We start from the raw sequence: 15,610 nt of genomic DNA, 5'->3' as shown, positions 1-15,610 counted from the left end.
AAAATTGAAAGTGGGTGCAATCATCATGCTATTGAGAAATCTCAATAGTAAATGGGGTCTTTGTAATGGTACCAGATTTATTATCAAAAGATTATGACCTATCATTATCGAAGCTGAAGTATTAACAGGACCTGCAGAGGGAGAGGCTGTTCTGATTCCAAGAATTAATTTGTCCCCATCTGACAATGGGCTCCCATTTAAATTGATTCAACAACGGTTTCCCATGATGCCAGCATTTGTGATGACTATTAATAAATCACAAGGACAAACTCTAGACAGGGTAGGCATATTCCTACCTGAACCTGTTTTTGCACATGGTCAGTTATATGTTGCTTTCTCTCGAGTTTGAAGAGCACGTGACATTACAGTTAAAGTTCTAAGTACTTCATCACAAGGGAAATTAGTCAAGCACTCTTAGTGTTTTCACTCTTAATGTGGTGTACTGGGAGATAGTAGAATATGTTTAATCACTTTATCAGTCATTGTTTGCATCACTGTTGTTTTTATATCATGTTTTTGTTGTTTTCATATCATGTTTTTATATCATGCCTCTGTTGTTATATCCTTTTGTTACTGTTTATTTATTAATAAATTTATATATGATTTTCATATATATTTTACTAATTTCCTTTCATCTCTCACACTTCTATTATAGAGAAAGGGCAAACAGCAATATTAAAATATCTCTGCTAATTAATTCCCTTTTTTAAAAAAAAATATTTTATTGGTTTTTACAGAGAGGAAGGGAGAGGGATAGAGAGTTAGAAACATCGATGAGAGAGAAACATCGATCAGCTGCCTCCTGCACATTCCCCACTGGGGATGTGCTCTTGACTGAAATCGAACCTGGAACCCTTGAGTCTGCAGGCCGATGCTCTATTCACTGAGCCAAACCAGTTAGGGCAATTAATTCCTTTTTAATGTGCACTAATTTCGTGCACCGGGCTACTAATCTATAGAATAAAAGCCTAAGCGACCCTTACAGCAGAACAACTAGAACAACTGGTTGCTATGATGTGCACTGACCACTAGGGGGCAGATGCTCAACGCAGGAGCTGCCCCTGGTGGTCAGTATCCTCCCACAGGGGGAGCGCTGCTCAGCCAAAAACCGGCTCACAGCTGGAGAGCGCAGAGGCAGTGACAGGAACCTCTCCCGCCTCCGTGGCAACACTAAGGAGCAGCAAGCTGAGAGGTAAGGAGCAGCAAGCAGGCAGGCGGTAAGGAGCGAGGGGTCCTGGACTCCAAGAGGGATGTCTACCTGCTGTCTTAGGCCTGCTCCCCGTGGGCCTAAGCCGACAGTCGAGAATCGGGCCTAAGCCAGCAGTTGGACATCACCCGAGGGCTCCTGGACTGTGAGAAGGCTCAGGCTGGGCTGAGGGGTTCCCCCCCCCGCGCAGTGCACTAATTTTGTGCACCGGGCCTCTAGTGAATAAATAATGAAAAAAACTCCCAACAAACACAAGTCCAGGATCAAACAACTTCACAGGTGATTTCTAACAAATATGTGAAGAAAAGTTAATAGCTATCCTTCTCAAACTATTCCAAAAATTGGAAGAGAAAGAAACACTTCCAAACTCATTGTTCAAGGCTAGTATTAACAAGACAATGACACTAACAAAAAAATCCATAGGCCAATATCCAGGTGCAAAAATCCACAATAAAATATTATTAAACCTCATTCAACAATACAACAATTAAAAGGATCATACACCATGAGGATATTCCAGGGATGCAAGGATGGCTCCATATCCACAAATCCATTAATGTGATATACCACATTAACAAAATGATAACTAAATATCACATGATCAACTCAAGAGATGTAGAAAAAGCCTTTGATGAAATTAAACATTCATTTATGATAAGCACTCTTAAAGTGTGTATAGAGTGAATAATGCCTCAACATAATAAAGGCCATATATGATAAACATATAGCTAACATCATACTCAACAGTGAAAATATGAAAGTTTTTCCTCTAAAATAAGAAAAGTATGCCCCATCTTCCCACTTTTATTCAGCACAGAACTGGAATTCCTAACCACAGCAATCAGAAAAGAAAAATATATGAAAGGCATCCAATTTGGAAAGAAAAATTAAAATTCACTGTTTGTAGATGATATATTATATTTAGAAAATGGTTCACCACAAACTATTAGAACAGTGGTTTTCAATCTGTGGGTCGCGACCCCTTTGGGGGTCAAACGACCCTTTCACAGGGGTCGCCTAAATACATCCTGCATATCAGATATTTACATTACGATTCATAACAGTAGCAAAATTACAGTTATGAAGTAGCAGTGAAAATAATTTTATGGTTGGGGGTCACCACAACATGAGGAACTGTATTAAAGGGTCACGGCATTAGGAAGGTTGAGAACCACTGTATTAGAACTAATAAATTCAGTAACTTTGCAGTACACAAAATTAATATACAGAAATCTGTTGCATTCCTATACACTAAAAACAAACTATCAAAAGAAGAAATTATAAAAACAATTCCACCAAAAAGAATAAAATACCTAGAAATAAATTTAACCAAGGAGTGAAACAACTATATACTCTGAAAACAGTAAGACACTGATAAAAGAAATTGAAGATGACACAAATAAATGGAAAGATATATAATGTTCATGAATTGGAAGATTTAATATTATTACAATGTCCATACTTCCCAAAGCAATCTGCAGTCAATGTAATCCCTATCAAAGTACCAATGGGATTTTTCACAGAACAAAAACAAATCAGAGAATTCTAGAACAAGTAATCCAAAAATCTGTACAGAGCAGCAAACGACCCCAAATAGTCAAAGCAATATTGAGAAAGAACAACAAAACTGAAAGTATCACACACCCTGATTTCAAACTATATTCCAAAGCTTCAGTAATCAAAACAGTAGGGTACTGGCAAAAATAGGAACACAGATCAATGGAAGAGAAGAAGAGAGCACCCAGAAATAAACTCATGCTTATATGACAAAGAAGGCAAGAATATACAATGGGAAAAACAGTCTTTTCAATGAATGGTGTTGAAAAAAATGGACAGATACATGCAAAAAAAATGACAGGACCACTTTCTCACACCATATACAAAAATAAACTAAAAATAGATTAAAGGCTAGCATGTAAGAACTGAAGCCATAAAACTCCTAGAGAAAGAAACACAGGTAGTAAACCTTTGACAACGCTCTTAGGAATATTTTTATGGATCTGTCTCTTCAGGTAAGGGCAACAAAAGAATAAACAAATGAGATTACATCAAACTAAAAACTTTTGCAGCACAGTGAACGAAACCATCAACAAAACAAAAAGACAACCTACTGAATGGCAGAGGATATTTGCAAAGAGTGTATTTCACAAGGGGTTAATATCCAAAGTATATAAAGAACCCATATAATACACTATCAAAAAAACAATTCAATTAAAAATAGGGAGAGGGTGCCCTAGCCAGTGTGGCTAAATGTTAGTGTCAGCCCATGGACAAAAGGGTCATAGGTTCAACTCCTGATCAAGAGTATGTGCCTGTATTGTGCGTTTGATCTCTGGCCCCAGTCGTGGTGGGGTGTGTCCAGGAGGCAACCAAGTGATGTGTCTCACATTGGTGTTCTTCTCTCTCTCTCTATCACTATCTTTCTCTCTCCCGTCCACCATCCCTCCTCCTACCCTCTCTCCCTTACTCTCGCTCTTAAAAAAAAAAAATTAATAGAAAAAAATATCCTTGGGTAACAATAACAGCAGCAATAACAACAACAACAACAAAATAGGCAGGGGACCTAAATAGACATTTTTCAAAAAAAGACATACAAAAGGCCAATAGACATGGAAAGATACTCAATATCACTAATCATCAGGTAAATATAATCAAAACCACAATGAGCTATCACTTCACACTTGTCAAAATGGCTTATAAAAAAGACAACCAATAACAATTGTTGGCAGGGATGCGGAGAAAAGGGAACCCTTGTGAAGTGTTGGTGGAAATGTTAACTGCTGCAACCACTATAGAAAACAATATGGAGGTTTTCTAAAGAATTAAAAATAGAATTACCATCTGATCTCTGGTCCAGAAATTCTACTTCTGGGTATTATTGGAAGAAAACAAAAACACTAATTTGAAAAAATTTATGCACCCCTATGTTCACTGCAAAATTATTTACAATAGCCAAGATACAGCAGCAAACTAAATGTCCACTGAATGATAAATGGATAAAGATGTGGTGTATATACATACACACATACATACACATATAATGGGATATTAGTCATAAAGAAGAATGAAATCTTGCCATTTGAGACAACATGGATGTTTTTCTAAGTGAAATAAATCTGACAGATTAGGACAAATATTTCACTTATATATGGTATCTAAAATGTAATATAAACAAACAAACAAAACAAAACAGATTCATAGATACAAAAGAACAAACTGATGGTTGCTAGAGAAAGTGGGAGAAATGAGCAAATAGGTGAAGGGGATTAGATTTAAGTTATGGTGATATAATATACAGCATATCCTATCTAATAAAAGAGAAACATGGTAATTGGCGTACGACCGCTACCCTTCCCGTTGGCTAATCAGGGCAATATGCAAATTAACTTTCAGCCAAGATGGCAGCCGGCAGCCAGGCAGCTTGAAACTAACATGAGGCTTGCTTGCTTCAGTGACGGAGGAAACCAACGTTCCCCGCCTGCCCTGCAGGCCTCTGAGCCTGCATTTGAAACATTTTAACAAATATAGAAGCTAAAAAAAAACCCAGAAACCAGCTTTCAGCGAGCTGGGATCTCAGAGCTGGAGTCAGAGCTGGAGTTATACATTGTTTCGAACCGAAACAAACCAGATACCTACTTTCAGCAGCGGAGGCCTAAGAGCTGGAGCCTCAGAGCTAAAGCTGGCCCAGAATTAAAAAGAAAAAAAGAAAAAAAGGAGCGGTTGGGAGCTTCCGTCACCCGCCAGTCTGAAAAAAGCCCTCAGCCCCTCACCCAGACTGGCCAGGCACCCCAGTGGGGACCCCCACCATGAAGGATGTGTGACCAGCTGCAAACAGCCCTCAGCCCCTCACCCAGGATGGCCAGGCACCCCAGGGGGGACCCCCACCAAGAAGGGTGTGTGACCAGCTGCAAACAGCCATCATCCCCTCACCCAGGCTGGCCAAGCACCCCAGTGGGGACCCCCACCCTGATCCAGGACACCCTTCAGGGCAAACCAGCCGGCCCCACCCATGCACCAGGCCTCTACCCTATATAGTAAAAGGGTAATATGCCTCCCAGCACCGGGATCAGTGGAGCCAAGAGGCCTCCCGGCACCGGGATCAGTGTGACAGGGGGCAGCGCCCAAACCCCCTGATCGCCCTTCAGCTGTGTGACAGGGGGTGGGGCCACAACCTCCCTATCCGCCCTGCTCTGTTTGTGACAGGGGAAGGTGCCCCAACCACCTGATCAGCCCTGCTCTGTGCCTGATACGGGGGAGCTCCCCAACCTCTGATCGCCTTGCTCTGTGTGCGACAGGGGGCAGCGCCCCAACCCCCGGATTGGCCCTGCTCTGTGTGTGACAGGGGGTGGCGCCGCAACCTCCCCATCGACCCTGCCTTGAGTGTGACAGGGGGCGGTGCCCCAACCCCCCAATTGGCCCTACCCTGAGCGTGACTGGGGGTGGCATTGCAACCTCCTGATCCGCCCTGCTCTGTGCATGACAGGGGGCGGCGCCCCAACACCCCAATCGGCCCTGCTCTGAGCCTGACCAGGGGCTGCACCTAGGGATTGGGCCTGCCCTCTGCCACCAGGGAGCAGGCCTAAGCCAGCAGGGCGTTATCTCCCAAGGGGTCCCAGACTGCGAGAGGGCACAGGCCAGGCTGAGGGAGCCCCTCTTCCCCCCCGAGTGCACAAATTTTTGTTTACCGGGCCTCTAGTAAAATATAATCAATAAAATTGCAAATTTTTGTATGGTGACAGATGGTTACTAGACTTAACATGGTGATCATTTTGTAAGATATTTAAATGTACACCTATAACTAATATAATATTGTTAAGTCACCTATTCTTTTAAAACAACAAAAATAAAAAGCCTTTAGTTTAAGATGTAGAGCAGAAGTAAAAACAACTTTGAATTCAAGACTCCCAACCTTCATGTTTTTAACTACGTATTAAAGTTACCTTAAACTACATGACAGTAAAGTACCTCCCCCAAAAATGACCTTGATGATATTCAAAGAGACTTATTACATAGAAATGTGCTTTTTCTAATAAACACTGGGAGGGGCAGCAGAGATGCACTATAAAGGGGCATGAGGAAATTATTGTGGATGATAGGTATACTCATTATCTTGATTAAGGAGATGATTTTATGGTAATATGTCAAAATTTATCACACTGTACACTTTAAATATATGCAGTTAGTAAAGTTCCAATTATGCCTCAATAACAAAATAAATTTATATATATTTAAAAAACCAGCTAACTACTATAGTAAAGGGCAGAGAGATATGGGGCATTTATATATATATATATATATATATATATATATATATTTATATATATTTTTTTTTTTTTTTTTTTTTTTTTTTTTTTTTTTTACCTGAGATCTCTTGGGCTCAATAAATTGAGAAATCTTGTAAACAATGTCATCAAATGTCAGACCAGGTAAGGAGTTCCCATGAGCATCTTTCACTTTTCGTAAGAAATCTGTAAGCTCCTTTCTGGAATAAAGGAAAGAGCAATGGTGATTTCCTTACTGCGCTGAGGATGTGCTCCCCAAACAAAATATAAAATCCTAGTGTATGATCTTTGATCTAAAAAGTGATCACAAGTCCATCTACATTTATCTTAAACCATAATGAAAAGCCCTAATGTTTTATTAAGATACTAAATGTGTTAAGACACTAAAAATATATTTTAACTGTTTTTAAAAGGTCACTGTGTGAAATTTGTTATCTACTTATTTATGTACTGAACTCTTTATATCACATCTCTCAAATCTCTCTTGCCGGGACTAAATATTCTTTTTTAACTATGTAACCATTGGTCTTTCTCTCCTTTATCACTCTGAACAGTTTCACTTTTGTAAAACTCAGACACAGTAAATAAATATTAAATGGAATAGGAAAGCAAAGATTAAAACACTAATTTTTTTAAAACCCTAGGAATATTTTAATTGATAAGTTCTTTTTCAATTCTTATAGTCTACTGACCCAAAGTCTGCACATACATTTTTGGTACAATAATAACAATTATATTACAATTCTATTATCTATTCATGGTAGTATTTATAAAAACATAATCTACCCTGAAGCATAACAGTATGTACATTAAATAAAAGTAAAAATACTGGTGAAACTAGAATTATTTCCTTGGATATGACAGTAGAGAGAAAAGAAACTTCATTTCTTGAGAGGTGGAATTAATTATCTTTCTACTAAAGTCAGAATTGTGAAAAGAACAGTAAAGTTATGATTTCTTGCATTTAACTCTGTTGCCTAATAAAGAAACTGTAAGGACCCTCAATGAAATTAAGAAAATAGGAAAGCAAAATCTGATCAAGTTTGGGTTTATATGGCATACTATCAACTTAAAATTCACATTGGAAATAGGTTATTAAGATAATTATTGAAGCCGGTGGCATTAAAATTGGATAAGTTTACAACTAGTTGCACTTTCAGTAAATGAGCAAAGCTAAATTTAAAAATGCATTCTCTCATGACTTATCACTAATAACTTCAGTGAAGAGGTTTAGCATTTATACCGAACACAATTCCTTCCTGATACATTTCATTTTCCTTACCAAGGCCCTTGTAAGGAAATATCTGTAATGTGTGTATGTGTGATATGTTTCTCTGAAATACTTCATTGCTGTAATTATGACTACAGACTGTAAAGTATGATCTGTACTCACTAGGAAATATAAACTAAGGTACCTGCTCTGTTGTGGAAAGGCAGTTTTCAATCTATCTATAATCCTCTCCCAATTCATCATGGGAGGATCACTTCCCAGACCTGCACTAGGAGACACAGACTCTCCCACAGGCACCGGCACAGTCCAGGTTAGGCCAGACATCTGTAAGGAACACAGAGTTATAAACTATCAGCTTCAATTATTAGGAAGTAATTCCATGCCAACATATTTCTATACTTCAGAAAATAGATATAATAAAGAAGAGGAATACTGATATGCTTGTACCCTTTTTAGTTTTTTCTTAACAATATTTCTAATTGTTTATATTACCCTTATTTTAAAAATGGGACATAATAGTCTCAGTAATTACAAACATGTACAGAAATACATATAGGGTGTTTATTTCTGTAGGTACAGAAAAAGGTCTGTAAGTTAAAAAGCAATTTGTAAATAGTGATTATTTCCTAGGATTCCATTGCAGGGCAATTTTACTTTCTGCTTTGTGTATTTCTTCATCATATACCAGAGGCTCGATGCACAGAATTCGTGCAAGGGGCTCAGCCCTCACAGTTGCGGTGGCTTGCCTTGGCCCTTGCAACCATGGCCGGCAGCTTGCCTCGGCTTCGACGTCTGGAAAGTCATTTGGCTGTCTGTTCTAATTAGCATATTATGCCTTTATTATTATAGATTTTGTATATATTTGTGTATTTCTATATTATTTGCTGTTTTATGATTAGCATTTACTACTTTTATAATTAGAAAAATAATAAAATTGAATTTTCAAACAACTAAGTAAAGATGAGAATACTACTAGAAATGTCTACCCAATGTCTCATGAATGTTACAAAGGTGGTATGAAAATTGTAGTGACATCCCTGAGCCATGAAACCATAGAACAAAATTTTTCCCATATTTTATGGTAGTTCCTTATTAGAACCATTAAGATTCTAATTAAAATCAAGTGAATATTTTTGGAGTACTACTCTGATTGCTATGATAATTATAAACATGGCATCTTTTACCTAAAGTCCTACAGGTTATTACTCACAAAAACTAACAACTATTAAGAGCCATTAGTATAACTCATACAAAGCCTAGTGAGATGAGAGAAGGAGCAGGATACTGCCCAGAAATTGGAGTTTGCCTCAGTATCAAGCTTTTTCCCAACAATAAGAACGTAATTTTATTAGAAGGTTGAGGTAATTTAATGTTTTTTCAATAAAATTTTATCATAGTTCCTTATAGAATGGTGCAGGAACAAACCACATGAGTAACACTGTGAAATCATGGTGATAAAAAAAATGTGGTACTTAATTAACATATTTGTTTAGAGAGAGGCAGCCTAAACAAAAATAAGCAGAGTCCCTTGGACTATATATTTCAAAGGGAGACTGTTAGCCACATGTAGGTACAAAAAAGCTGACTAGAATATACTTATGGGAAAGTCTAAATTAGAAAATTTTTCATTAATTATATTTAACACTAGAGGCCCGATGCACGAAATTCATGCAAGACTAGGCCTTCCTTCCCCCAGCTGCCAGCATCAACTTCCCTCTGGCACCCAGGACCTGGGCTTCCCTCACAGTCCCGTCTTTGTCCAGAAGGTCATCTGGAAGGACGTCCAGAAGGATGTCCAGTCTAATTAGCATTTTATGCTTTTCTATACTAATAAAAGTCTATGTCATCGTCACGCCCTCATGCCGTCATACCATAACAATCCATCACCAGGAGGCTGCATGTGTAGCGGGTATTGTGCGGTTGAGCGGGGACATGACGTTGCGTGCGCAGCGCTGAGGTGGGTCCCGTGGTGATGCCAGGGGTTCTGCAGCTCATGTGGCAACGCCAGGGGCGGAATCCCCGGCTCTGGCCTACCTCTTTGGGGCAATCCATCGAGCCCCAGATGGGTGGGTAGTGTCTACCACTTTGGGGAGATCGATCGCGGGGCTCTCATACTGTGAGAGGGCACAGGCAAGGCTGGGGAACCCCCCCTGAGTACATGAATTTTGTGCACCGGGCCTCTAGTATTATTATCGTCTTCTAGGAAAACATTTTTCTTTTAATAAAAATGTTTACCTTAACCAATATTATAACTAATAACTCTATTCACTTTAAATTTCTCTATTGTGTCTTTACATTAGAATAAGGCTTATCTAGCCATTTATAGCTAGAAAAGATTTATAACTTTACAGAATAATACGTTCCAAGGTGATGCTATTTATATTGTCTGTTTGGAGATAAACAGTGTCCTACTGAATATATACATGTGTGTGTTTAAATTTTTTCTTTAGCTTTATAGCATAATTTAGTTTGTTGTGACTTGGCTTCTTTGCTTTTCAACCTAAACATCAATCATGCTAAATATAAATTATCTATTAAAATATCAATCTACATGACATTGGTGCCTGCTATTGAAGCAAAGAGTAACTGTAAAGATTCTCTACTATGAAAATATACTTATCTTTGTATCCATAAACAAAGCTAATATCAGTTAATGAAATAAATATGCAATGTCCTTAGCAGTGATCATATTTATTCAATTATCATTCAGTTATCACCAGCACCACCAGCATCATCATCACCATTTATCACATAAATGAAAAAAGAGAAGATGGACATTCATTCTGGAAGTCCACTGTCATGATAAAGAACTAGTTAATATCTATTCCACCAAGAAGAGCTTTGTACCAGGGGGCGTCTAGGTTGGCCAGGTGCAGAGATGGCTCCATGACAAATGGCAGGCATTTGAGGAACAGTGAATACGGGTCTAAAGAAAGATTCTTTCACAAGGGGTCTTCCCAAGAACTGCTGCATCTAAAATAGAAACAGTAAAAAATAAAAACATCTATTCATATGAGCAATGATCAACATTCAGAGAGCAATGTTTGGGGAAAAGACTGATTTAAAATCTAGTTACAAAGCACAATAGAAATAATGGTATCATAAAATTATTTAAACATATGAATAGGCTATAGCAGAGGGTAGTGAAATACACTAAAGAACATTGAGAGAGAGAAGAAAACAGAGTTCTATTCCCACTTCTCTCCATCTAGCTGCATAATTTTGAATGCCAAGTTACTAATTCCTATCTAATAAAGAGGTAACATGCAAATTGACCATCACTCCAACACACAAGATGGCCGCCCCCATGTGGTCAAAGATGGCAAGCAGGGGAGGGCAGTTGGGGGCGACCAGGCCTACAGGGGAGGGTAGTTGGGGGTGACCAGGTCTGCAGGGGAAGGCAGTTGGGGGTGAGGGGGGCCCAGGCCAGCAGGGGAGGGCAGTTAGGGGCAATCAGGCTGGCAGGGGAGGGCAGTTGGAGGCAACCAGGCCAGCATGGGAGGGCAGTTGGGGGCAATCGGGCCAGCAAGGGAGCAGTTAGGCATTGATCAGGCTGGCAGGGGAGTGGTTAGGGGGTGATCAGGCTGGCAGGCAGAAGCAGTTAGGGGCAATTAGGCAGGCAGGCGAGTGGTTGAGAGCCAGCAGGTCCTGGATTGTGAGAGGGACGTCCAACTGCCCATTTAGGCCCAGTAGGATCAGGCCTAAGCGGGCAGTTGGACATCCCTCGAGGGGTCCCAGACTGGAGAGGGTGCAGGCTGGGCGGAGGGACACACCCTCCCGCCATGCACTAATTTCGTGCATCGGGCCTCTAGTCTATAAAATAAGAGAGTTGGATTAGGTGATCTTTGAGGTCCTCTCCCAAATGGAATATTATAAAACTATTCAAAGGAGCTCCTCCATGAGTACTGTCCTTGTTGATGAGCAATACTGACACTCAAATTCCATGAAAGAATCAAAAGTTGTCTGTAGATAATATTACTTTTGCTAGTCTGTATTGGAGAGACCTTATAACACCTGATGGAATTCTGACTTTATGTTTAGCTCTATCCAAGAACAGTAGCAAGTTAAACTGGGGTGTGCCTGGAGGATAATGACTTGAAGACATGCTTATGTGTGTCTGCAATGACCTGAAGACATGCTTATGAGTGTTACTGCACTTCCCACAGAGTTGTGGAAAGCAAGTTCTTCTTAGCATCTACCAATAAGATGAATAGATTATTGGCTGGACCACAGAAAAGGACAGATTTACTGAGCATCTATATGTTCCAAGTCTAATACAGGCATAAAGTAGGAGTTCAGCCGAAACCGGTTTGGCTCAGTGGATAGAGCGTCGGCCTGCGGACTGAAAGGTCCCGGGTTCGATTCCGGTCAAGGGCATGTACCTGGGTTGTGGGCACATCCCCAGTAGGAGATGTGCAGGAGGCAGCTGATCGATGTTTCTCTCTCATCGATGTTTCTAACTCTCTATCTCTCTCCCTTCCTCTCTGTAAAAAAATCAATAAAATATATTTAAAAAAAAAAGAAAAAGAATTCGTGGAGACACAGATATGTGTTTAAAAAAAAATTTTTAAAAAAAGTAGGAGTTCAACTATTTGTTGAATTAAAAAATTGAGTATCAGTATAGCTCTTAAGTAATTATCCTAAAACCAATAGGTAAAAGGTTAATGAGGAACTTATTGGATTGCTTTTTAAAAATAAGGGTTGTAAAAGTAAGGGTAATTATAACTAAACTGTAAATATTGTCAAGTGAGGTAAGAAAAATAAATTTTGAGACAACTGGGGTAATACCAAATTCAACTGGATATTATCTATAATAATAAAAGCATAATATGCTAATTAGACTGGACATCCTTCCAGACGACCTTCCAGATGAAGCCAGGGCTGTGAGGGAAGCCCGGGTCCTGGGTGCCTGCCGGCGGCCAGAGGCAAGCCCAGGTCCCGGGTGCTTACTGGTGGCTGGAGGGAAGCCCAGATGCCTGGTGCTGGCGGCTGGAAGGAAGCCTGGGTCCAGGGTGCCAGAGGGAAGCCGGTGCCTACAGCTGGGGAAGGATGGCCTACTCTTGCACAAATTTCGTGCATCAGGCCTCTAGTTAAAAATAATTTACAATTCTTAAACAGAAAATGGTGTTATGATAATACCCAATAATATGAGTCCTCAATCTTTTAGGAATACATACTAAATTATATATGGATGATGTTACATGATATTTAAAGGTTTACTTTAAAATATTCCAGTGGGGAGGAAGAAAGAGATGACATGAAACAAGACTAACAAAATGTTGATAATGTGGAAGTTGGTTCTTGGGTTCACAGAGGCTCATTATATTATTCTATTTTCATACATATTTTATATTTTCATAATATAAAGTTTTTAAATAATGAACGAATGGTGGGTTCTAAGTTAACAGTCCTGCTCTCTTTGAGGACAACTATTACATAACACTACTTTGAGGATTAGATAGCTGAGATACAAACATAAAAATATAATGAAACACATAAAAAAATAATGGGCTAAATTGGAACAGTGCCCAATATGTGTTACTTCCTGTAGAATTACAGTGAATCTTTGGGGTTTCTCTTTAATTTATGTAACACATTCCTTATCAGGGTAGTTGGGTATGATGGTGCTCTAAGCCAAAGATAATAATGTCCATAATATAGTACCCCTATAAAAAGCAGATTGACCAAAATATAAAAGGCAATACTATCATTATAAACAAAATCCAGAGTGTGTGTCATATAATACTTTTAGCTTTGGATTTATTTTTGAAACACAGTGAAAATCCAAATAATTTATGTAATTTTTAAATTCTTTAATTTATTCAACTATTTATTGAAATAACATTTTAAAGCTTTCCTACAAGCACAAGTGCTGACATCAAAAGTGATATGCCCCTAAATTCTCATACCTTTTTTCTTTTCCTATCCCCAGATCTGTTATGATAATAAAAATTATCACCTAATGATTCTGTTCTAAAAGGAATTTTGGAAAGCTGTACGTGTTTCTTGGGTTATGACACTATGTTTCCCCAAAGGATAACATACATAGTATAGTATTGATATTAGTATATCTGATTAAGACTCACTGATCCTACAACAAGCAGGGAAGGGGCATAAAATGGAAGGTGTCCTTCCTATTAAAGGTAGAATAGAAGATAAAATTTAGGGAAAAGAAAATCCAAAGTAGAAGTGGAGGGGTGAAGTAAGCCTGCTAGGGTATTAGGCTGAAGTGTTTCAGTCATCTAGGGTTAACTTGAAAGCAATGGAAATTCTGAGCATTCATCAGTTTTCTCCCATGATGTAGAGGAGTGACAAGATGAATGAAAATATACTACCTCTTTAGATATCAAATGCACGACCAAAATCCAGTGATACAATATGTGACCTCAGGTGAGCCAGGCAACTAGTTTTATCATCTTAAGATGATATAGCAGAAATGGACATAATTACAAATGATATGCACATTATGTGCCTATCCATTTTGAATACACAATAAACAAACTGCATAGTCAGTGTTTTATAGCCCTTACCATGTTATCACGATGAAGATGGGAATTTTTCAAAACATAATATTTCTTACCAGTATCTCAGGACTGGGTGGTGGGGGAGGAAGCTGGATTGGAGGCAAGGTACTCAAGGCAAATCCTTGCTTCACTTGGTTAATTTGTTCATTGTATTGTGTCTAGTAGAAAAAGAGAAACACTATTTTAAAGCAAAGTCAACTTCAAAAAAATAGCATATAAAAATACTTAATGCGTTTTGAATAATACGCAAAAAAGAGTGATTCTCAATCTATTGTCAAAAATATATAAAAACAATTTCTGACATAAAAACAGTTCTATAGAACATCATCCCTGAATATAAATAGTTGTTTTTAGAAGTTGTTGATTGACAAGATACAAAGACACATAATTCATAGATTCCTGAGATAATTCTTCCATGTTTCCATAATTTTGAGCCCCAAACTTGGAACCACTTATATAAAATGAATAGAGCCTAAAGATTGGAGAACTTATGAATAATATACTGGCTGATAAATATGGGAGGAAAGTATCTGCAACAAAGACTTGGATTACTTGCAAATATTTATTTTAAAACCTAGAGGAAAAATTTAGAGAATATTTATCAAATATTCATATTTGTTTATCTCAAGTTATACTTCTAGCTTTCTCCAGTTCCACAACACCCTTGTTTTATTCTCCTGGATTTGCCAAAAGACTAATCTCTAAAGCTTAACATGCTTTTAACATTTTGTTGGCATTGTCTCTGTTTTGCTTTACATTTTATTTTGTTAACAACCCAAGAGCTGGAAAAGAAAGTCTTTTAGAAATCTCCACACAGAAAATACTGGTGTGTGCTTGAAAGAAAACAAGGATACAGAACAAGGAGTACCTCTTTTGAACTAGAACTCTGAATAAACCCAACAGAGATATTGAGCATAGTAAAGACTGAGTACTAAAGAGTCCAGGAAAAAAACAGTCAAGACCACCAACAAATAACTAGGTAAATAAGTAATGCTTTGAGGCAGCTTTTCACAATTGAATGTCATTGTTTGTGTTGTGAAGTCACAAAACAATCAACATTATATATAAACTTTTAGAAATACAAAAATACCCAAAACCAAATTAATATTCTGTTGATTATTTCTTTACATTACCTTTATCATAGTCCTAACAGTATTAAACCAATAATTAAGAATTCATTATTTTGCATTTGGAATCCTATATAATAAAAGGCTAACATGCAAATTGACCGAAGGGCAGAATGACTGGTCACTATGACATGCACTGACCACCACGAGGCAGACACTCAACGCAGGAGCTGCCTCCTGGTGGTCAGTGCGCTCCTACACAGGAGAGCTCCACTCAGCCAGAAACCGGCTTCATGGGT

General features: G+C 38.5%; 1 protein-coding gene across 17 annotated transcripts in view; it reads right to left on the bottom strand.

Moving 5' to 3' along the window:
• The window catches only part of DZIP3 (DAZ interacting zinc finger protein 3), a 144,502-nt gene that overhangs the window by 20,062 nt on the left and 108,830 nt on the right, over positions 1–15,610 (bottom strand). For 13 of the 17 annotated variants that reach the window (XR_004974084.1, XM_036350078.1, XM_036350075.1 and 10 more), the window contains 4 exons: positions 14,301–14,402; positions 10,568–10,693; positions 7,905–8,044; positions 6,569–6,689 (listed from right to left, as the gene is read on the bottom strand). Coding sequence is in view for 14 of the 17 variants with exons in the window: in XM_036350078.1 (XP_036205971.1) it covers positions 6,569–6,689; positions 7,905–8,044; positions 10,568–10,693; positions 14,301–14,402 (489 nt within the window). In the remaining 3 variants the exon portion in view is untranslated. The remainder of the gene's footprint in view (positions 1–6,568; positions 6,690–7,904; positions 8,045–10,567; positions 10,694–14,300; positions 14,403–15,610) is intronic. The other 4 variants (XR_004974085.1, XR_004974086.1, XM_036350080.1 and 1 more) reach the window with 4 other exon arrangements.

The sequence above is a fragment of the Myotis myotis genome, unplaced genomic scaffold (assembly GCF_014108235.1).
Source record: "Myotis myotis isolate mMyoMyo1 unplaced genomic scaffold, mMyoMyo1.p scaffold_m19_p_2, whole genome shotgun sequence".
In the NCBI taxonomy this organism is placed as follows: domain Eukaryota; kingdom Metazoa; phylum Chordata; class Mammalia; order Chiroptera; family Vespertilionidae; genus Myotis; species Myotis myotis.
The sequence above is the reverse complement of the archived record's forward strand: the minus strand, read 5'-3'. Positions and strand labels throughout refer to the sequence as shown.